General features: G+C 40.5%; 1 protein-coding gene across 1 annotated transcript in view; it reads left to right on the top strand.

The window, feature by feature from the left end:
- FBXL17 (F-box and leucine rich repeat protein 17) overlaps positions 1–24779 on the top strand; it is a 528456-nt gene that overhangs the window by 148416 nt on the left and 355261 nt on the right. Inside the window, exon 5 of the mRNA XM_061424528.1 lies at positions 8887–8994. Coding sequence (XP_061280512.1) covers positions 8887–8994 — 108 coding nt within the window. The remainder of the gene's footprint in view (positions 1–8886; positions 8995–24779) is intronic.

The following is a 24779-nucleotide window of genomic DNA, read 5'->3' as shown; positions in this document are numbered from 1 at the left end:
TTTTTCCCTGTTTTCTTGCATAACACATGATGCATCCACATAGATTTTGGTAAGTGATCTGTCTGGTGGATTTAATTTAGCCTTCAGTCATATTCTTATGAGTTTCACTTTATACTCTTTGAAATATACTAACCATATCTGTTAATTTAAAAGTTGTGTTTAGAAATGAAATAAAGCTTGGCAGAATGGAAGATGCTTTAGTTTCAGAGAATTGAAACATTTTTTTCTGTGATATGACCAAAGAATTAAATTAGTTGCATGTTTATGAAATAAGGACTTTTTTTATCAGCTATGTTTATTTATTACTTAATGGGTCTCAAATTTAGCACTCATATAGATTCTTTGATTGTATTTTAAGTACATTATTGAGTATGTTGTAATGCACAGGGCACTGGGCTCACATATAAGGTGGGGCAGGTTACTTTAACTTCTGTGTTTCTTCATTTGTGAAATGAAATTTGCACCTGCCTGCTTATCTAACTGGGTGAGTGGACAGATGTGTATGTATACTAGAAAATGCCTTGTAAATATCATTGCTAAATACAACTATGATTGTTAGGTTTGGAGATTTCTCTTTAGATTTATTCCTTTCATTAATTAAAGGGTGAGCTGATGCAGAATAGACTAATTATTCTGTTTCATTTACATTACCCAAGTATTGAATTTCAATAAAATAAAGTATTAGTTAAAGAAACATGGTCAGCAAACTAGAGGGAAATGGTTGAGTCATAGCTGCCTTAGCGTAGATCTTTTTTAATAGGGACACGCATCTGTGCCGCTAATTCTGGACCAGTGTCTTTCCCTTTCACAATACTTTAATGCATAACTTATAAATCTCTTTTTATCAGCCAATCTGACTTCTCTAAACCCAGACTAACATTAAGCAAGACAGAATGAGCAAAAATCAGGCAAGGTCAAACAAGCAATCAAATAATCAGATTCTCATTGGCCGCTAATGGAATTTTAGAGTTTTAGAAAATGATTAGTTATGAATCTCAGTGCCCTTGTTGACAAAGGGTCAGTTTTTATAAAATTGTTGTAAATTTTTAATGAGATTTTAAAATTACCATGTTGGATTATTATCTCCATAAAACTATACATAGTTCATTTTTCATATTAAGTCTCACATGAACATTTTTCCTGGAATGATAAGGGTATTATGGCTCTGATTTTTAAAAGATCCTATCTTTTAGAGATATACTGAAATATTTACTGATAAATGTGATGTTTTAGAGGTGGATAGGGCTATTAATAAAACAAAGTTGACAATGAGCTAGTAATTATTGAAGGTAGATGATTGGTAAATGGAGGTTTATTTTATTGTTTTTTCTACTTTTTTATGTTTTTGAATTTTTTCGTCATAAAATGTTAAAGGATTTTGCTGTCTTGTGCTTCTGATTTACCTAATGAGTAGTTGAGTCATGCTGATTCACAGCAGAGTTGTATTAGTAAGTATGAGTTCTTAAATAATCCTTGTTTTTTTCATGATTTATAAAAGCAATACATATTCTAGCCCTCTACTGAAATGATATTGGGCATATAATGATATCAGGCGTACAATAACTTAAAGTATTTGAGAAGAATCTCATTTGTATAATTGAATATAATTTTTAGTCATACTTTTGACTTCTTTCCATGTGTTGTTATTGTTTAGTTGCTAAGTTGTATACGACTGTTTTGTGACCCCATGGACTGCAGCCTGCCAGACCCTCTGTCCATAGGATTTCCTGGGCAAGAATACTGGAGTGGGCTGCCATTTCCTCCAGAGGATCTTCCTGACCCAAGGATCAAACCTGCATCTCCCACATTGCCAGTGGGTTCCTAATCACTAGCCCAACCTCCTTTGTGTACCGTGTAATTATTGCACATATATAGAAAGGAATAATTGGTAGGCTCCTGCAAGTGATTAAAGGAGGGATCACACTTATAATAACTATTTCGCATTTACTCCTCTCACTGGATTGTCAGCTCTGTGAAGGTGGATTGTCTTGGTCGTGGTGTGTAGCGCAGCGCTTGAGCCGTGGTATTTACTCACTAAATGTTGTCTGACTGTAGTTTAAAAGAATACTATGTTTAAATAATGTTCTTTTAGATTTCTTTTTAAAAGTCACTAAAAATATGAAATTTTTATTACAGTAAGAGCATAGTGAAAAGGTCTTACTGAAATGATTCATAAGGCGAATCCGTACCAAGTACTTTGTCTCCATATTTAGCTATTTCCTTTTATATGGTCGGTATGAATCTCTTTTGTGTTTTTGTTACACTATTTAAAAGGAGGGTGCATTAATTGTAAGTGTTTTATAACCTGTGAAAAAATAGAATACAGAAAAGCAAAGGAGGTGAAAATGAAGAAGAAATTTTCATAGAGTTTGAAGACTCAACTAAATAAATGGAGAAATTTTATTGTATTTCATTTTAAAACTCCTGAAGTATCATGTATATTTGAAAGTGAAAGTCACTCAGTTGTGTCCGACTTTTTGTGACCCCATGGACTATATAGTCCATGGCATTCTCTAGGCCAGAATACTGGAGTTGGCAGCCTTTCCTTTCTCCAGGGGATCTTCTCAACCCAGGGATCGAACCCAGGTCTCCCGCATTGCAGGTGGTTCTTTTCCAGCTGAGCCACAAGGGAAGCCCATGTATATTACTCGGTATCTAAATCAGATTCTTCACTTGGGACTTGAGTCATTATAGCGCCTCACGTAGTACTTGTTCGTCCGTTGTCAGATGTGGATGCTTACTGACTGGCTCGGCCTAGTGCTGAAGGCGCCCCTTGCTGTAGTATACTGCTCTTCTCACAGGGCAGGGCCCTGCTGTAGGCGTGACCCACTGGCAGCCTCCCTGAGGCCAGAATATCCCTTTAGTTGGTCCTCAGTTTACCTGATGGGCCTTGAAGGACAGCTTCCCTTTATCACCCTTCCCTTAGAGCCTTTAATGAACGGCACCATGCGGTAGGTGCGTGCAGGAGGCTGGAACTCAAGGGGACCTCATAGTTTCTTTAACCCATGTATGTCTCACGTTATCAATAAAATAGATTCCTTCCAAACCAAATCACAACCATTCTGCCAGACATCCAACCCTCCATAGCGGTGGTTACTTCTTCAGACTTGGTTTCAGACCTGGATAGGGGATGGTGGGATGATGAACGAGGTGGAAGAACTAGGGAGGAGGCAGATTGTGCAGGGACTTGTAGATTATAGGAGTTTGGATTTTATACTTCGAGTAATTGGTATCACTGGAGGATTGTGAATGGCAGACTGACACGATGTGATTTGTACACGTTGAAAGATCGCTATGGCTCGATGGGTGGAGGATAGATTTGTGGAATCAAAAGTGGCAGAAGGACGTTCAGTGTGCAGGCTGCTGAAAATGTCCAGAAGGATGGCATGTCCTGGACCTTGGTGGTCTGTGGTGTCAGTATAGGTCAGCAAAGAGATAACCCCATGACGCCACGTGTGCCCAGGACCATCTTCAGTGCTAGCACTTGGAAAGGCTGGTTAGTTGTTAGATTTAGTTGTGAGTTGTTTATGAATTGACTCCATAAGAATCTTTAAGAGAACTTACTAGAAGTATGTATTTCCAAGTCTGAATTTGTAGGTTTGGGGTGAACTCTAGCGAAAACTTTTTTCTGAGTGAAGTTGTGAAATACTTTATATTATTTAATACATTCATGTAGGATTATATGGAACAATTCTTTAATGTCCCAAGTGTAAAAATGTACAAAGATTTCTTGACCTTTTTAGAATTAATGATATAAATTTCTTTCTTCTATTGATACGCTAGCATCATTCCCCAAATTTAATCTTTCAGCACAGATTACACATCCCTTTTCATTGACTCAGTCTTATTCTGATAAAGATAGATCTCTCCACCCATGTTCTAAGGAAACTTTGTCTTAAAATAAGAAGAAGCTGCATCTCTTTGTTTAGAGTCCTGAAATTTAAGTAAAAGCTTTTCCCATCCATATTTTCTTAGTCTTTAATTTTAATCCTTTTTAGGTGAAAGTGCTTTCTTGGATTATCAGTTTCTACTTATGTGGTTTTATAATTCACTACCATTAACCCAGCTTCTTCATCACCTCTGAATTAGATAATCCCAACCCACTTTTGAGATTCCCCAAAAGGCTCAGCAGGTAAAGAATCTGCCTGCAATGCAGGAAACACAGGAGACATGGGTTCAGTCCCTGGGTTGGGAAGATCCCCTGGAGGAGTAAATGGTAACCCACTCCAATATTCTTGTCTGGAACACACCATGGACAGAGGAGCCTGAAGGGCTAATAGTCCATGGGGTCGCAAAGAGCTGGACTCAACTGAATGCGTGCGCACGCACACACACACCCCCCCCCCACTTTTACGCTTCTTGTTTTGGGAGGATTCTTAGGATATACAGGAAACTATCATGGCATTTCAGCACATCTATTCTATCCTTAGGAGATGAAAAAAGTAATCAAGGGTAGTGCTTCTCTCTAGAAAATTCTTTAAAAAATAGACCCATTGTGCCTTGATCCCTGCCACTCTACCTCTCTGGGGCCAGAGGGAGGGCCTTAAATTTGCTTTTGCATTTGAGTGGAAATTAGCACCACTAACTAAATGAATCACAGCCTAGTATATATAAGTTAAAGAACATGGATTATAAAATCTGAAAGACCAAAGTTTAAAGCCTGCTTGGCCATCTGTTAGTGGTTTGATTTGGGAGAAGCCAATCTCTGATAGGCTTATTTTAGTCACCTATAAAATGGGGCTAGGTCTACCCTGGAAGAGGGCATGGCAAGCCGCTCCAGTATTCTTGCCTAGAGAATCCCACGGCCAGAGGAGGTCCATGGGGTCACAAAGAGTCCGGCATGACTGAAGTGTCTTAGCACTAAAATGGGGCTAATATTGCCTGTCAAGGGTATTATAGGGATCCCCTGTTACAGAGAGGACTTAGCTTGGCCCACAGTAAGGCCTTAGTAAATACAGCCATTTTATTTTCTATTCCCTCTTAAGCTACTTTGGCTGCTGGTACCCAAACTTTGAGCTGTGTTCAAAAACTGAATCTCTAGATTCAGCAATTCAAAAATATTATGTAAACAATAATATAAATAATAATTTTATAACAGTAACTCTTCAAGCAAGATTAGTGACCCTGTGCTGCCCACCTTCTGCTTTTTCTCTTCCTTCTGGTTAGAATATGTTCGTCATGTATGGACATTTCTTCCATAGTGGCCATTACATCTGCATTTTCTAGGCCTTGTATTTCTGCCTCCCGGGGAGGGTTCTTCTTGTGCCCGCATTTGCTCTCATGAGAACCCACCCTCAAAGGATGTCTGGTTGAGTGCTGCTCAAGAGCTTTTGAGAACCAGTATCTTCTTTCTGCCTTTGCCTCTGTGTTTCTGGCTTCCGTTTGTTTGGGCTCCAGCAACTAGGGAGGGCCCCTTAGGATTCACAGTGGAGGCTCCACTGGAATCTTGCGTGTGTCTGTGCTATTGAGGCTCTTCATGGCCCTTGTGACTCTGAAGGCACGGGGCATTCCTTGTCGCCAGTGCGTCTCCTATCGTAACACTAAATGCACTGCGTCTTCTCCACGCTGGTATCAGAATGTCAGTTGGCTCTTAGAGTGTCAGCTTAAGGAGATGGTCCTCTCTGTCTCTGTCTTGTGAAGAGGTGACACTGTTGAATCTGAGCTTCGTCTTGTCTTTTTCTCCATCACAGCTTTGACTAAAAGGTCAAAATCTGCTTTGCCAGCTGGTCTCATTCCCCGCTAATTTTCTGATACCACTTTCCAAATCCTGAGCCACGTTTCTCTTTGCATATGAATTCTTATTTACTGGCTGGTTTTATCACAGTCTGTGAGTAAGTATGATCCCTCAAAATCAAACCATTCCAGATGGTCTTTTCAACAAATAGGACAATTCATGTGCAAACAGAATGAACCTTTCACCTTACTTCACACTGTTCACGAAAATTAACTCCAGGAGCACCATAGGCCTAAATGTTGGTTCTAAGACCACCATCAAGGAAATGAAAAGACAAAGCACAGAATGGAGGAAAAGATTTGTGAAACAGATACCTGATAAAGGACGTGTATTCAAGTTATATAAAGAACTCTTGCAACTTAATAAGAAAACAACTCACATTTAAAAATGTCTAAAAAAATAAGCTTATCATATGACTCAGTAATTCCAATCCTAGATATTTATGCAAGAGGAATGAAACATATGTCCAAACAAAGACTTGTATGTGAACGATCACAGAAGCATATTTATCAAAGCCCCACACTGTAAACAAAATGTTTATAACTGGTGAGTGGATAAACAAAATGTAATATAGTTATACCATGCAAATCTACCCAGAAGTAAAACGAGCCAACTACTGATACAGGGAATAGCAAGGGGGAACCTCAAACAAACAAACAAAAGAAATTACTAGCGAAAGAAGCTAGACACAAAAGACTTTATTGTAGAATCCTATTTACCTGAAGTTTCTAGAAAAGGCAGCTGTAGATGTGTAAAACAGATCAAGGGTCATCTCGGGGCAGGAGCGGTGACTGACTGCATGTGGGCATCAGGGAGAAAGGGACTTTTAGGGCGGTGTGATGGAGGCGTTCTGTGACTGGATCGTGGTGTTGGTTGCACAGTTGTGGTAAGGTCACAGAGCGCCCCTGTCCCCCAGGCACTCCCTCTAGCCTTATTCGGCTCTTGGGGCTCTGTTGCTGCAGGAGGCACCTCCAACCTCTCATTTGACTCCTTGAGCTAAAAGAGGAAGACCCACGAAGCCAGTTTTAATACTTTGTCTCTGAAAGCTCTAACACCTTGGACCTGAGCTTTCCTGTGTCCTTCATCCTTATCTGAATTCCTCTTCCCCCTTTTGAAGATGGATCTGGGAGAAGCCTGATGTCAGATTAGGCAGGATGTTGAACCAAATGGCGATAGGTGTTGAACCTGTTTCCCTTTCCTTCCCGCCACCCTCTGAGGTTTTTTTTTTAAATGGAAATTGGTTTTCACTGAAGCTTCAGGCAATTTCAGTGCCTTAAATATTCTTTCTTGACATAATGTTTTTAGAAAGCTGAGTGTCAGGAAGGCCCATTTTTAATTTATCAGTGGCACCCTTAGTCTTAACATGCTGAAGCACACTTTACTTTTGAGGGCAGAATTAATCTTTTATCAGATGTACCATGGATGCTGTTGGTTTGATTATTTTAGGAAAACGTTCTTGTGTTGTTTCAGAATTAATGCTACCCACATAACTTTATTTTCCAATATCTGTTCAGAATAGATAAGGGAGAGACAAAGTAAGAGTCACCCATATTAAAGTTAATGCAAAGTAGGTGTAAGTCACTGCTGTTTGAAAAACTAACAGTGTTGTTTAACTTGTTGATTTCATCTTGACTGAGGAAAGTGAAGCTGAAATTAACCCTATCATAGAGACTATCTGGACCTCCTTTTATATGCTACAACTTGTAGAATAGTGGAGAAAATCTTAGCACAATTATAAGAAGATGATTTTATATATGGAAAGCTTTTGGAGGCTGGAGGAGACAAAAAGGAATTTCAGTCTGCCCTTTGTTTAAAGCAGGGCCATGCAGAAATGCCAAAAGCTGTCAATGTAACTTCTTTGCAGCTCTGGGGCTTCAAGTTTTCACATCCCTAAGAGTCACTTAGGGGCTTGTTAAAAATACAGATTCTTGGGTTACACCTATTTTGACTCTGAGGTTTTAATAAATTCCTCACGGGATTCTAATATGTATCACATTAGTTAGGGTTCTTCAGAGAGTCAGAATTAGTATGAGGGGTGTGTGTGTGTGTGTGTGTAGAAGAGATTATTGTAAGGAATTGGTTCCTGTAACTCTGGAGGCTGAGAAATCCCCAAATCAGCGATCTGGAGACCAAGGAGAGCAGATGGTGTAGTTCTAGGCTGAGTCTAAACGCAGAGGAACCCGGAGAGCTGATGATATAAGTTCCAGTCCAAAGTTGAGTCTAAAGGTGGGAAACTGGTGGCTAAATGTGAAGGTAGGCAGAGAACGAGAGAAGGAGGGAGAGAGAGAGGGAGAGGGCAGATCCTCCTTTACTCCCCTTTTTGTCCCGTTCCTTCATCGGACTGGATGTGACTGAGGTTGAGTGGTCACCTCGGGGAGGCAATCTATTTTATTCAGTTTGCTGTTTCAAATGTTAATCTTACCCAGAAACCTTCACGAACACACCCAGAATAATTTTTAATCAAACATTTGGGCATCTCATGGTGTAGTCAAGATGACACATAAATTTAACCATCATACCCTCCAAATCTGAGAAGTTTGAAGCAGTGAGGGGCAAAACCAGATTTCTTAGAAGAAACACTTGTAGGGAGAAACCTTATAAAGAGACTGTTGTTGCCGTTTAGGAAACAGTTGTACAATTTCAGTTATCAAATATGTCGGGACTGAGCAAAGCTGTAGTGACAGAAAGCTGCCAGGACTTGGAGGCAGGGTTGGAACTGGGGAACGGCTGCTGATGGCATGGGGCTCCTTTCTGGGGTGAGAAGCATGTTCTGGAGTTAGACGTTGGTGATGGTGGCACGACTTGTGAATCTGATACAGACCACTGGACTGCTCCCTTTGAAATGGTGAATTTCATAGCACGTGGAGTAAATGTCAGAATGCATACATGTCTATTGAGGGAGGCATGAAGAGGTGGAGGTGGATAATGTGACGTCTCTGAGACGTGAAGATGTAAACAAACATGGGCTGACAGAAGGGAATGTGGGGTTGAGGGCGGATTTAAAAAGCACAGGACGTCGTGCAGCATGTCTATGGATTCAAACGGCCCACTGGAAAAGGAAACGTTAACAATGCAAGGTAAGGCCGGGGGAGTTTGCAGTGGTGAAATCCTGCAGTGCTGTCCTGACTCTCTCTCTTCCCTGCTCTCCCCAGGTGACGGACCAGTCCGTGAAAGCGTTCGCTGAGCACTGTCCTGAGCTGCAGTACGTTGGCTTCATGGGTTGTTCGGTTACTTCTAAAGGAGTCATTCACCTAACCAAGGTAGGTTCCACGGCTACATCTCCTCGGTGTTTCCCAGCATCATTCATACCAATGCCCTCGCAGTGTTCCACATACTTGAATGAGGACTGGTCAGACCATAATAGAAGTGTAAGTAGTGTTTGGTATAATAAAAATCAGTTTAAGTCAACAATATAAAATCTATCCTTTCTGAAATGGGACATTCATTTAAACAAGAAGCTTGCTTTTTGGCATTTTTCCTTTGCTAATAACTGTGAATGTATACAGTAAAGAAACTGATATATATGACAAGAATTATTTAGATTTTAATGTTATGTATTGTTTTAGATACTTTAATGAAAGTTTTCACTGGTCATGTATCATTAGATCTTCGGAGTATTTGGCTTTTAAGAAGTGCATATGGTCAGTTCATATGATTAAGCTGAACATACATGGTGAAAAGAGAAGTGAATGTATGCCAAAAATTAACTTCATAGTTCAGAGAATTTCCTTATATACAAATATAGGAAGTCTCATATTTTAGCGATAATGAAAACATCAGTTCCTTTGTAATCTCTCACTTGTCACGCATCATCTGTGCTGTTTTTCAGAGTTCTATAATAATTATGAACTAATTCTTACATACATGTTTTAGAAAACTGGCTACTATAAAATTTACTTGTGTCTTATTCAAAATTTGTCATGTCTCTTCAAGCTTACAGTTTAGGGAAAAGAATTTACAGTTTCTTTCCTCCTAGTGAAAGTGAAAGTCGCTCAGTCATATCCAACTCTTTGAGACCCTATGGACTATACAGTCCATGGAATTCTCCAGGCCAGAAGACTGGAGTGGGTAGCCTTTCCCTCCTCCAGGGGATCTTCCCAACCCAGGGATCAAACCCAGGTCTCCTGCATTGCAGGTTGATTCTTTACCAGTTGAGCCACCAGAGGAGCCCAAGAATACTGGAGTGGGTAGCCTATCCCTTCTCCAGCGGATCTTCCTGACCCAGGAATCGAACCGGGGTCTCCTGCATTGCAGGCGGATTCTTTACCAACTGAGCTACCAGGGAAGCCCTCTTTCCTCCTAGGAAAAGAGCAAATGTTTATAAATTACCTAGGACTGTGGCAATAAGGCCCAGAGGGTAGGAACCCAGGCTCTGTTGTCAGCTTGGGTTTGAATCTTGGCTCTGCCATTAATCAGCTGAGTGAACAAATTATTTTTCAGGGAATTAAATTGAACTAGTATATGCAAGATGCTTTCCTCAGTATCAGGACCATGGTAAGTGCTAGGTAAACTTTAGCTGCTGCTAAGTTGCTTCAGTTGTCTCCGACTCTGTGTGACCCCATAGACGGCAGCCCACCAGGCTCCCCTGTCCCTGGGATTCTCCAGGCAAGAACACTGGAGTGGGTTGCCATTTCTTTCTCCAATAAACTTTAGCTACTATTATTAAAATTAGTGGTGGCTCAGATGGTAAAGAATGTGCCTACATTGCAGGAGACCCAGGTTTGATCCCTGGGCTAGGAAGATCCCCTGGAGTAGGGAATGGCAACCCACTCCAGTATTCTTCCCTGGAGAATTTCATGGACAGAGGAGCCTGGCAGGCTACAGTCCATGGGGTTGCACAGAGTTGAAGACAACTGAGCGACCAGTACTTTCACTCTCCTTGAAAGAACTGGTGCTTGCGCGCGTGCTCGGTTGTGTCTGAGTGTGTGCCACCCGGTGCACTGCAGCCCGCCAGGCTCCCCTGTCCAGGGGTTCTCCAGGCGAGAATGCTGGAGTGGGTGGCTGTTCTCTTCTCCAGGGCATCTTCCCGACCCAGGGACCGAACCGACGTCTCCTGTGCGTCCTGCACTGGTCAGCAATTATTTACCACTGTGCCACCAGGGAAGCCCAAAGAAGTGCCACCATAACTAAACCGCTAGAAGTTTAGAGCAAACCTTGAGGGAGAAATCAAATCACTGTTTTATTCTAGTGCGTTTGAAGCAGTGCCTGTAATTATTCTGTGTCTTCCGTGACTGATGGGCTTTAATTGTATTTGGTGGATTAGAACCTAAAACTGGCAGAGAGCACAGGCACGTTATCCTCTATTACTGCTCCATCAGAACATCTTCGTGTAACCAAGACCATATGTAACCGTAATTTTTTATTCATCTTCTATAACCTTGGCCTGAACATTTTCGTAGATGAATGCTTTTCCCATCACATCATCTACTGCTGTTTATAGTGCAGAGTAGAAATGCCTTTGGATGAACAGATTGTGCACAACAAGTGTTATAATGACCATATGTGGGCTTTTTACGATCACTTGAAATTGTACTCATTAAAGACAAAACAAGACTTATTAGATCAGTAAGCGCTTCCCTGAACATTCTGAGATGGCCAAAAATTATGGTACACTGGTGCTTAAAAGATCAGAATTATTCTCTGTGACAAAGTAGCAGCGACGGCAGATGTCAGCTTCGGAAGGCTTAATTTGCTGCGAAGAGTATTCTGAAGATTGTATTCCGGAATTGGGAGTTTGGCCTGTCAGCACTCGGAATCTACTGGATTCATATCAAAGCTGGTCCGCAGCGTTCTAGGCTCATCCCTGTGCTCAGCACAGTGTTTTGGTGAGAAGACCGGTCTGTGGCATGACATTGCTTAGTTCATGGATTCAGGTAACGGCAAGATAGCCTTTTAAACATACGTTACTTTGGCTAAACTAGTTTAGTTGTTTCAGCTTTTGAAAACCAAGGGTAGAACTCAAAGCTTTTTGTTAAATTCGTTCTGACAGTGTTTTTATACTAAGACATTATACAAAATGTAATTTACATTCACACAATGTTTGTAAATATATAAACGTTCCTAGAAAGTTGTGTTACCCTTATTGTCCTCACGGTGTATAGTTTTCAATATTTTTTTCTCAATATTTTATGTAATTTTTAAATAAATGATTAGAGGATGTGAAATGCAGAGTGTTATCAGGATAAATATATTTAATTTTATATGATTGAGAAAATCTCTCCAACTTCCTACTTTCCAGTCTGTGACTCTAAATTTGCTAAAGAGGCAAATGCCATGAAAGCTCCGTGCCTTAGTTTCCTCCTGTGAAGAGGCATGTCTGTAATAGAGGATCTATCTCTAGGGTTTCTTATAGCCAGACAAATCTCTGAATTTAAGAATTGTTGGCCTGGAAGGGACTCTGAGTGGCTGTCCTTGAATGCAAGGAATGTCAAGTCCTTACTAAGTTAGAAGGGAAAATTGGGGATTTGTGACATCTTAGATTGTTAAATCAAGGGCAAGAAGACAGAAGATGGATAACAAGAGAAAGAATATTGATATTCTATTACTGTGGTCTCGTGGACTTAATTTTACTTTGGTGCTCTCCGTCTTGTCTGAACTCTATTGATGACACACCCTTAGTCTTCAGATACGTTCTGTTAATATCAAGCAGTAATGGACTTCCTTCTAAGCTGCTATGACTATGTAGATGAGAGTCCAGAAATAGCTAACAGCGCACGCACACAGGTTGAGAAGGTAGTCAGCTTTCCTGGAGTGGGTTTGGAAGCGGGGATGAGAGCTTCTGAGGCTTCTGTTTTGCCTCCGAAGTTGAAAACGTTAATGACGTGCCGTGTCCGGCAGAATTGCGTCTCCTCCAACCCAGGACTTCTCTCAGGTGTTGGAAGCGTTTCCAGCTCATAGCACAGGGAAGGACAGCCCAGGCAAAGCCGAGCAGGCGACCTGAGTAGACACAGAACAGGAAGTCCAGGGAGACCGGGGTGGCCAGGGCTCAGGAGGACAGAGTACCAGAGCAGAGACAGCTGCATAGAAAACCCCGGAGATGAGTGTATGTTCTCCCATGCTTATCTGGTCCTAATAACCCACGAGTAAAGAAATCCCAAGAGAAACAAGGAAGTAGTAATATTTTGAACTGACGGAGAATAAAGACAAAACACACCAGATTTAGTGGGATGCTGCTAAAGTACTCACTTTGGTTAAATAGCACCAAACACCTACATACGAAAAAAAGAAAGGTCTCAGGTCAACGGCCGTAGCTTCTACCTTATGAAACTTGAGAAGAGTAAATTAAACTCAAAGTAAGCAGAGGGAAGGAAATAATAAACATCACAGCGGATATTAGTGAAATGGAAAACAAAAAGAAATATTAATGAAAGCGCAAAGCTGGTTCTTTGATAAACTAGATAAATCTGTATTCAGACTAATTAATAGAGAGAAGGAGACGTTGCCAGTGCCATGACTCAGAGGGGCAGCATAACTGCAGAGTCTCCAGATATTAAAAGGGTAACAGGAACATCATGAGCATCTTCACACCTCTAAATTCAACAAGTTAGATGAAATGGAAAATATATTTGAATGTTGTGAATTTCCGAAGCTCGCTCAGGAAGAAATATTCAGTAGATAACCTGGATACCTCTGTTACTTAAAGAAATTACTTTTGTTGTTAAAAACCTTCCCTCAGTGATACTCCCTGCCCAGAGTGCTTCACTGGTGAATTCCACCAAATATTTGTTATATTTCAAAACTTTTTCGGACCTCCCTGGTGGCTCAGACGGTGAAGAATCTGCCTGCAACCCAAGAGACCCAGGTTCGATCCCTGGGTCGGGAAGATCCCCTGGAGAAGTGAATGACTACCCACTCCAGTATTCTTGCCTTGGAGAATCCCATGGACAGAGGAGCAAGATACGTACTTGAGTGATTTACTATTGGAATGATATAGCATTAGGGCTTTGTATCAAAATATCATACAGCAGATGAAAAAATAGAAAAGTGGATAGGCCAATAAAGGAAACAAAAATGGCAAAATATAGATAATTGAGGTAAGTTATAGGACAAGAAGGTTCATTATATTATTCTCATTACTTTTGTTTATCCTTGAAAATTTCCGTAATAATGAAGCTTTTAAGAGGTTAAAATTGATATTAATATAACATGATAAGTCATATTATTCAATCACATACTTTTTAAGAACTCAGAGTAACATGGAAAAAGCTCAGGATGATAATGAATACTCAAGTGCATTATATATAATATTAATTTAAAATCATTTGAACAAATAAGCCAATGGAGTCTGAAATATCAAAGTGGCATGTTATATAGTACATGTAGTTGGTGTGCAAACTTGAGGTCTGCTCTGAGTTCATGAGCTTCATGCCACTGATCCATTGTGAATTGACTTCAGTCACTTCGAATGATTTCAACCAACAGTCAGGAAGATGGTATTTTTATTCATAAATGACTAAATACTCATTTAATGACTAGTCAATAAATGACTGTTAAAAAGATGAAGAATTTTTGAGAAAACTTTGTTTTTGTTTTATGCTATATAAAATTTATATTTGTCATACCTTAGGGATAGATGTTTTTCCTTTTTAGATTGTTGATATATTTTAAAGTTGTTAATTAATTAATGATATTAATTCTGATGCTGTGCATGCATGCTAAGTCACATCAGTCATGTCCGACTCTTTGTGACCCCATGGACTGTAGCCCTCCATGCTCCTCTGTCCATGGGATTCTCCAGACAAGAATACAGGGTGGGGGGGGTTGCCATGCCCTCCTCCAGCGAATCTTCCTGACCCAGGAATTAAACCCATGTCTCTTATGTCTCCTGCACTGGCAAGGGGATTCTTTACCACTAGCACCAGCTGGGAAGCCTGTCTTAGATATTATTGTTGTTTCAGTTTTCAGTTTAGAAGCACGAACTGAATTCTTGGGATATGTCAGATATGGGTATGTTTGTTTGGTTTTGTTTTTAAGGAGAGGTGTTTTTTGGAAGGTAGCAGCTAAAAAAATTCAGATATTTTCTTGGACCATATCATATTTACAGAACTTTTGTAAAACACATAGTTTAAAAGTGCTTATGGCTGAAAATATGAAATGTTTTCTAAAGAAAAACAAAATTGATTTTTTTTCAGTTAATTTAACGTAAGTAAGTGAAAGAATGTTCATCCATGCAGCTAACTCAATTCTCATCTTCCTTGTCATGTTTATTCAAAGACTAGAAATGAAAGATGAACTTTCTTGCCTTCTAAATTTCAAAACAACTGATCAGTTTAGAATGTCTTATTCTAAAGATAGAACATATTATTTTGCTGCTTTTGGGGTGATATTGCTGTTAAGCTATAGATTATAATTTTGTTTGTTTCTGATTAATTTATAGGAACTTGAGTGGTATTTTGAGATGTGGAAAGTGTGTTCTTGAATTCATTCAGCTCTGAAATATTCCCTTCTGAGTAGACCAGTGATGACTCTGAAGAGGTGTTTGTAGGATGCTCTTGGTTTTTTTAGCTTTTGGGGAGTTAAGAGTTGAGCTAGAAAGCAAGTTTTGAGAATTTAGGCAATGATTCTCTAGGCCTGGTGTGATCCATTAATAGATTTTTTTTCTTAAAAGTTTACAAGGGACAGCAAGCCACTTATTGCTGTCATCAAAGCTAATGGTGTGACTGTTGATCGTAAGACTGGCATTTCACGTAATCTCTTACTCTCAGTTTTCTCATCTGTAAAATGAGGATAATAATAGCATCTACCTATCTCTTGGGCTGTAGAGGAAGGGTGTTTGGCACATACTAAAGCAGCATTTGAAAAATAATATAAAGAAGTAATTGTAAAAATGTTCATTATTATGTACAAAGTCTGCTTATAACTCTTTAGTCCTAATCCATTCATGTTCTTTTATAAAAATAAAAATGTAAAATGATTTTCATGAAAATAAATCTCAGTTAAAAGCTTTATGACCCTTCATTCTACCTGAGTGCCGATTCAGAATATTAAGATGAATAACTGTCTGCTCTTCATGAGTTTGTTTTCTCTCCTTTAACCCACTGAACAACTAAAATAATATTTTAAATCATCAAAAAATTCCTACCATAGCAATGCACTGAATCAGAGGAATATAGTATTGTACCTCATTTAAATTTTTTCTTATTGAAATAGAGTGGATTTACATTGTTGTGCTAATTTCCACTACACTGCAGAGTGATTCCGTCACACGTACGCGTGCGTTCTGCTTCAGCAGTACCCTTGCACTGTGGTTCATCGCCGCGCGTCGGGCCCCGTTCTCCGTGCTGTACGGCAGGGCCTTGTCGCTTGCCCGTTCTGCGTGTACTGCTGCGTCTCTGATTTCGCACTCCCAGTCCACCACCCCACCAGAGTCTGTTCTCTGTGTCTGTGATTCGCTTTCTTTTTCATAAAAGCTCATTTGTGTCGTATTTTAGATTCTACATACGAGTGGTATCGGCTGATATTTGTCCTCATTTCTGACTCACTTCACATGGTGTGGTGGTAATCTTTAGTTACATCCACGTTGTTGCAGTGGCGATATTTCACTCTTTTTTATAATATTCCATTGTGTGTGTGTGTTGCATACCTACGTGTGTATACGTATAGGGCTTCCCCAGTGGCTCAGTGGTGAAGAATCCACCCGCAGTGCAGAAGACACAGGAGATGTGGGCTTGATCCCTGGGCTGGGAAGATCCCCGGAGGAGGGCATGGCAACCCACTCCAGCATTCTTGCGGGAGTATCCCCTGAACACAGGAGCCTGATGGGGTGTCGTCCATGGAGTCACAAAGAGTTGGACGCGACTGAAGTGACTGAGCGTGCACGCACGTGTATGTGTATGCTGCGTCTTCTTTGTCCATTCACTTGTCATTGAACATTTTGGTTGTTTCTCTGTCTTGGTTATTGTGAATAGTGTTGCTATGAACATCGGGATGCATGTATCATTTTCAATTATATTGTTCTCTGGATATAGGCCCAGGAGTGGGATTGCTGGATCGTATGGTAGCTTCACTTTTTTGTTTTTAAGGGGCCTCTGTACTGTTTTCCATAGCGGTTGTGCTAATTTACATTCCCACCAGCAGTATAGGGGGTCCTCTTTTCTCTCCACCCTCTGCAGCATTTGTTATTTGTAGACTTCTTAATGATGGCCATTCTGACTGGCGTAAGGTATGTTATACCTTACTGCTATCACACAAATGAGTGACTTTGGTTTTTATTTTTCAAACTAGTGTAGGCAGTGTCTACATAAGCGGTAGCGTTTTATCACCTTTACTTTTTTCATTCTACTGAGCCAGTTATATCTGTTCAGTGAGGCTACTCTTTTTATATTTTACAACCCTATTACCCTCACTCTAGTTATAATGTCTGTTTGTGCTACATTTTCATTCCAGCAGCTGCCATAGCAGCATATATCAGTATGAGGCTAGTAAAATAATGAATGCATCTTTCAAATGACTCAGTTTGTGGAAGTCCTAACAAGTAAAATGAACGAATACATTTCTTTGTTGTATCTGTCCTTTGATAAAATGGTTTCTTCAGGCTTTAATGTAAATATATAAATATTAAATGAGGAAAGTTGGCCATCTGTCTTGAAAGGACCTTTCTTGGATCTTGGCTTTATACTTTATATGTCATTTCACCTTGCTCACGTGAGCTTCAGTTCACTCCTTGCGTTTTTATCACACACTTGTTGTTTATAAATACAGAGCACTTCTGTAGGCAAGGATTTCAACTTTACTTATCTGGTCTCTAACACATGAGGTCAGTCTTTATCCAGGAAAGATATTAGGAGATACTGCTCTCATGCTCTTTTTGACTTTCAGATTCATTCACACTGTGTAGTGACAGAAATTTTATTTAAGGATCAGTGTGAGTCTGCTTCATTCAGTCTTGTGGTTTATATATAAATACATAATGGTATCAGGCACAGATGGGGTCATGTCTCTAAGTCGACAGAACAGGCTGCCTGAATTAGAGAATGAGATCTGGGGCTTGGTAAGAATAAATTGTAATGAAACTTAAATGAGGAAATGTTCCACTGAGGGAAGAAAAGTGAGTGGATCTCATTTATTAATTAATTTTTATTGAAGTATAGTTAATTTACAATGTTGAGTTAGTTTCAGTTATACAGCAAAATGATTCATTTATCAATTATTAATTTAAAATAAACATGTATTGAAAATTACAGAGTCTGGTTAATTTAAAACATATTCAATTGATTAAAACATTGGGGGCAGGAGGAGAAGGGGACGACAGAGGATGAGATGGCTGGGTGGCATCACTGACTCGATGGACGTGAGTCTGAGTGAACTCCAGGAGTTGGTGATGGACAGGGAGGCCTGGCGTGCTGCGATTCATGGGGTCGCAAAGAGTCAGACACGACTGAGCGACTGATCTGATGTGATCTGATATTTACTTAATAGTTTTGAGTTCCTTGGACTCAAGGAGATCACACCAGTTAATCCTAAGGGAAATCAGCCATGAATACTCACTGGAAGGACTGATGCTGAAGCTGAAGCTCCAGTACTTTGGCCACTTGATGTAAAGAGCAACTCACTGGCAAAGACCCTGATGCTGGGAAAGATTCAAGGCAAAAGCAGAAGGGGATGACAGAGGATGACATGGTTAGATGGCATCACTGACTCAATGGACATAATTTTGAGCAAACTCCAGGAGGTAGTGAAGTACAGGGAAGCCTGGTGTGCTGCAGTCCATGGGGTCGCAAAGAGTTGGACACAAATTAGTGACTGAAAAAAAAAGTTTTTGAACATTTATAAAATATTTAATGGTGTTTTATTGTCAACTAATTCAGCTATCTTATTTAAACACTGTTTCCAGTGCACCTGGGCAGCTCCTGTTAGCCACAGGGAAGTCCCTGCATATGTGCAATATTATATATTCACTTACACACAAACACACGCTGTGTCGATCATTAATTATAGAGAATCCAGATAATCATATTTTTCTTTACAATTTTGTTTATCATTGTGCAGTGTTAATAATGATGGCCTAAGGCTCTCCTGGATGCTGAGGGAAAGATAAATTATGTTGCATCTTTATTGAAGTCACCGTCTTTGAAAACAGGGAATTCATTTCCATGGTAACTCACTATTAGTCAAACATAGAAGGTGTGTGTTCAAAAATTTTAGCTTGGAACCGCAATATTTATTTGGGTCTGCATAATATTACTCATTACTTCCCATAATAATTTTTGGAATACAGTTTGTTTGCGAGCTCCCTCTTCTCTGGGCACACTGGCCCAGCAAGAGAGTCCAGTAGCGTCCATTGACAAAGGCAGTTGAGCTCCTCATATGTCTGCTCTCCAGCCCAGAGGTATCACAGGTGGTTACACAAAAGCTGTTGATCACAGTGTATCTGCAAAACTGTCAGGAGCATCGCCGCTTCCCTACTGTAGACTTCCTAACAATTGATTGTCTCCCAGTGGGATGATAGGCTATCCACATTTTTCTCCACGAAAAAAGCTGCCCATTGGAGCTTTCTCTGTTATATTCACTAGTGGAAATGCTTGGTTATTATGTTCGATCAGAGGTACTTTTCGACATGCAATTGGCTATCAATCTTGGATCTTTAAAAACGAAACAATATCCCTGTGCCTGAGGAAGCCGACAGCAGCTCTGGATACTTTTCTGCTTTCATCTGGCTCAGAGGAGAAAACAAAATCTGTGAGCACCCTGGGGTTCCCAGGCAAGGCATGGGGCATACTCTGGGAGTTCCTCCTCCTTCTGGGCTATCACCATGAGCTCCCATTAGACTGACTGTTTCTTTTCATTTGGAAGCTGGCCCGCCTTTCTCCTTTCCCTCCTTCTGCTTCGAGCCGGTCCTAGGGCTGTTCGCCCTCCTATCCTCCCTTCTCTCCGAGCGTCTCTTCTGTGTCACAGGGGGCTTCTCTATGCAGGCTGCATTTAGCGGGAGGCAGGAAGGCTGAGGGAGGGAGTCCCTCTGGTGTTTCTTTCCCTCCTTCTCTGTCTCAGGTTGCGTTTCTGGCAACAGGCTTCATCTCCTCTGTGATTCCAGCCCTGGACAGACCTCCCGCAGCCCCAGCTTGCACTGGAAGACCAGGCATGTGGTTTTCATGAACACTGAGTCTTCTTTCTTGTCTCTCTAGCCTTGGGGTGCTCGTGGCGTCCTGCTGGTGGAAAATCTGTGGCTTACAGTAGCCTCTCTTCTCAGCTTCTACTTCATCAGAATAGCCTTTTTTTTTTTTTTTTTAATGAAATTCCCTTCAGCTTATAGGGATTTGTTTTCCTAGTAAGATACTAGAACGTATTACATGAGAGCACCTGTAAGAGAATAGAACTGATATTTATCTCCCCTCTAAGAATCTTGTAACAATGAGATCAAAGCACAAAGCAGAGAATTGCACACTGTATAACATTTAAATTAGACTTGACCTTTCCTTAGACTGGAGCTTCCCTCATATCTCAGTTGGTAAAGAATACACCTGCAATGCAGGAGACCCCGGTTCAGTTCCTGGGTTGGGAAGATCTGCTGGAGAAGGGATAGGCTACCCACTCCAGTATTCTTGGGCTTTTCAGGTGGTTCAGTTGGTAAAGAATCGCCCTGCAATGTGGGAGACCTGGGTTTGATCCCTGGGTTGGGAAGATCTCCTGCAGAAGGGAAAGGCTACCCACTCCAGTATTCTGGCCTGGAGAATTCCATGGACAGTCCATGGGGTTGCAAAGAGTCGGACACGACTGAGCGACTTTCACTTTCATTCCCTGGACTATCTGTAGCCATACTCTTGTCTTGGATCTAGATAAGCTAAAACTCGATAGATAGAAACAACTAGCTGTGTGACAGTTAGGAATAATGAAGCTACAGCTCTTGGTAATTCCCAAGAGTAGGATGGAAAGCCAGATGCTTACTTATAAAAATAGTTTTTATGCATGCTCCTTTTGCTTTGTGGGCATGCTCAGTTGTGGCTGACTCTCTGTGAGCCCGTGGACTGAAGCCCACCAGGCTCCTCTGTCCATGGGATTCTCCAGGCAGGACACTGGAGTGGGCTGCCTTTCCCTTCTCCAGGGGATCTTCCCAACCCAGGGATCCAACCCAGGTCTCCCGCATTGGCAGGGATGTTCTTTACCACTGAGCCACCTGGGAAGCCATGTTCCTGGAACGGGTGAAATTTAAATGTTTCTCAGTGCTGTAATGTGTGCCAATTCATAGAGGCAAATGCAAAGAGAAATATTTCACTAAGTAAGTTAATTGTTGTGAACTAGTTATTTGAGTTACTATTAGTTACCAGTTAATTAAAGTTATATATTGGATGGTTTTGACTGACAATTAAAAATAACCTATTACCATATCAGTTGTTGTCGTTTAGTTGCTCAGTCGTGTCCGACTCTTTGCGACCCCATGGACTGCAGCACGCCAGGCCTCCCTGTCCATCACCAACTCCCAGAGTTTACTCAGACTCATGTCCATCGAGTTGGTGATGCCATCCAATCATCTCATCCTCTGTCATCCCCTTCTCCTCCTGCCCTCAGTGTTTCCTAGCATCGGGGTCTTTTCAATAGAGTCAACTCTTTGCATCAGCTGGTCAAAGTATTTGAACTTCAGCTTCAGCATCAGTCCTTCCAGTGAATATTCCATATCAGTACTTCTGTTTATTTTTTAACTTTTAGATCTTGGTCATGCTTTTTGTTGATGTAAGAAAGTATAAGTGACCCAAATTGCATAATATTGAAGTAAATCATAAATTTTGAAGTTTAAATTTAGTGCTGTTTAAAATTTCATCTCAATTACCTTTTCAACTCAAAGATGGAAGAAAGTGGTTGAGAGAAGAGAATTAGTTCTTTGTATCAGAAGGTAGTGCTTTAATATATAAATCAAACATATAATTTATGTGCTTTATTTTTGAAAATTTTGCATTATCTAATAATAGTTTCATGTTCTTTGTGATCTAATATCAAGGAAAACCTTGTAAAGGCTTTTCTGAGTGCCATTTCTTACTGTTAACTGATGTACCGGGCTTCCCTTGTGGCCCAGCTGGTAAAGAATCCGCCTGCCACGAGGGAGACCTGGGTTCGATCCCTGGGTTGGGAAGATCCCCTGGAGAAGGGAAAGGCTCCCCACTCCAGTATTCTGGCCTGGAGAATCTGTGCAGTCCATGGGGTTGCAAAGAGTCGGAGGCGACTGAGTGACTTTCACCTTCACTGTACTGCCTGTAGCGTCGTCATTAACCTAGAATTTTAGATCATTCACTTCTGCCTCTTAACATTGAGTGTGATTTGTCAATTCCAAATTTAAACACATGTAAACCAAATGCTACTGCTTCTTACAACCTTTTTTTTTAGGACAAAGGTAAAACTAAGTACAACAAATGGGACCTGAGTCAGTGTTTGTAGAGTTCTTGACTTGGGTTTTGAGTGTGAATCCTCACATGCTCTTTAGAAAGTTTGAGTTTTCTAAGATTTTCCTTAGAGAGTGTTCATTCTTTTATTATTATAGGTGATTTTGGCATTTAGATGATACCATGAATAATGAAATCAAGTACAATGCCAGCAGTGAAGATTGTGCAAGAAACAGTATTCTTCCTACGTGCATCCTGATATTTTTCTTTCTTACTTAGTAGGGGTGATCTGATTGATTCATTTTTAGATTGTTCTATCAGCCTGGTTTTCCCTCTGAAAGGGGTATCTGAGGCTTTATTGGGGAGGAGAGGGGGGAGGGGAGGAGTCATGTACACATTTGGGGATGTTTCTCCTCACACAGACAGCTGCTGAGGAATGCCTGGGTTAGCTGTGTCCCCCGAGGACGCAGGGTGCCCCAGACCCTGGGTGAGCCCGAGGAGAGCTGTACTGACGGAGCCGCACGCTCTTCCTCCACGTGTTAGGAAATCTGTTTCTGGTTTATGGAGGTGGGAAAACGAGCAGTGACCCTGTTGGTAGCTACCGTCCCGGGTGCCCGGGTGCTCTGAACAGTACTCGGTTACAGATTGGAAGAAGTAGTGCCTGAATTAAGTTTTGGGCACTCTTCACTCTGAACTTTGACTTTATTCTGAGGCTCAGAGATGAGAGTGTAAGCCCAAGAGATTTTCCATGTGACCATGAATATTCAAAACCAGGAAGAAAGAAATCAGTTACATATCCTGAGTCAGAAAGAAAGAAATAAAAGATATTTCATTTTAGAGAGTAGGTATACCATTTCTGTAAATTTTTTTTTGAATGCCAGGAAATGGCAATATATGCCAGAGTATTTTTTTTAATTAAAAATTGTTATTGTCATTTCTTTGCTTTACAGTTTCACACATTTAACAATAAAGAATGGAATAATTTGACTCTTTGGCTTTGATAGTATAATATCAGGAAGTGAATGTACAGGTCACTTGGCATGGATATGATAAACTTTTGTCCCAGGCTAATGACATTTCGATTACTACTTTTAAAAATAAGATTGTAAAACTTTTATTTGGAATATATTTCCAACACTTTGGGCACATTGAAGTAGTATGATACATGGTTGCAAGCGATTGAAATGGGTTCAAAATCCCATGAATTGTCTTCTTTAAAAAAAAAGGATCTGTGAACTTGGTATGAGAAAATGAAAGAGAAGCGCACAGCCAGCCCGTCGGATGAAGCAGTCTCCCCTTGCTTGGCTCCTATTTGATTTAATTTACCCTTAATTTATTTAAGCTGTGCTTTTTTTTTCTTATTTAAGCGAAGCAGTATGAATATTTTATTTTTTAATTGAGGAGAAATTCTGCTTCCTCACACCTGCAGACTGAGAAATCTGACAGGGCTTCTTAGTGCTGTTAACTGCAAGTGCTGTTTGTAGTTTGTTATGAGCTCTAGAAATCTTCCATGGAGGAAAGAAAGGGATTTGGTGAAAAGAAAAGTCCTAGGGAAAGAGTCAATTAGAGAGTGTGCCGCCTGCCAGACTGGAAGAGGAGGAGCCGATCCGTTCCGAGTCTGTTTGGAGAAGCAGGGATGCAATTAACAAAAGCACGTCTCTGAAGCAGCGATTAGAATTTTGGGTGAACTACTCAAAATTCCTTCCATACATATCAAAACTCTGTCAAATTACAGAGACTTCTTAAATGTTCTTCATTTTAAGAATAAATATGAAAAGAGATGATGATTCTTGTTCTAAGATAACCTTTGATTGTGTGGAATGAGAATTTTTTTTTAATGTAATGCTTACATATTAGTGAAGTTTATGTTCAGATATATCACTTTTAGAAACATGTAGCTTCAGAGCTGCAGATCCTGCATTTGTTACAGTTACAAGAACAGAATCCTGGTTTTGGGAAACCCGAACCCATGAAGTTATTTTTAAAGTTTTGATCCTGATTCAAGCTCATTCTGCAATATAGACATTTGATAGTTTGGTTTGATGCACCTAGTTCTGTGTGAGGCCACTGCTGCCTGAGACGCGAGTAAGACATGGGCCCTGACCTGCACTAGCTTGCCTTGGACTCTGGTGGGGGAAACGCACGCTGAATTAGACTAAATTATAAAGCAGTGTGTGGTGGGAGAATGAGCCGCCTTGCTGGGTATACAAAGGGCAGAGTCCCCAACTCCGAATCCTGGGAGGTTTTACAAAGGGTGTGTGCTGGGGCTGTGAGCCTGAGTTGTGCTTTGATAGGAACTGAACCAGCCTGTAACTACTCCGGGTCACTTGGGACAATATGATGCTAATGCTTTGTTTTTAGAATCATGCTAGCTTGCTATTATTTTTTTTTATTACTCTGGATATATATGCCCACACAGTAGTTTAATCAATTAATTAATATTTTTTTTACTCACTATAAATTGAAAGGCTAGTATGCTTGTACCTAGCCAACCTAATGAACTGAGCACATTGATATATAATTAAGACTTTTATGTATTAAATTTAGAAGTGTAAAAGCTGTCTGTGTGCTAATGAGCCCCACATCTATTTGGCATCTCTCCTCCGATATTCAGGCATCTCAAAGGTAGCATTTTCAAAACCAAACTCTCTCCCTACTTTCCCCAAAGCATCTTAATTAATTGCAATCATACCTTCCAGTTGCTCAAACAAAAAGCCTAGGCGTCATCTCTGATTCTT

This window comes from Bos javanicus, chromosome 7, assembly GCF_032452875.1.
Source record: "Bos javanicus breed banteng chromosome 7, ARS-OSU_banteng_1.0, whole genome shotgun sequence".
Taxonomy (NCBI): domain Eukaryota; kingdom Metazoa; phylum Chordata; class Mammalia; order Artiodactyla; family Bovidae; genus Bos; species Bos javanicus.
Note: the sequence above shows the minus strand (reverse complement) of the source record. Positions and strands in the feature narration are given on the sequence as shown.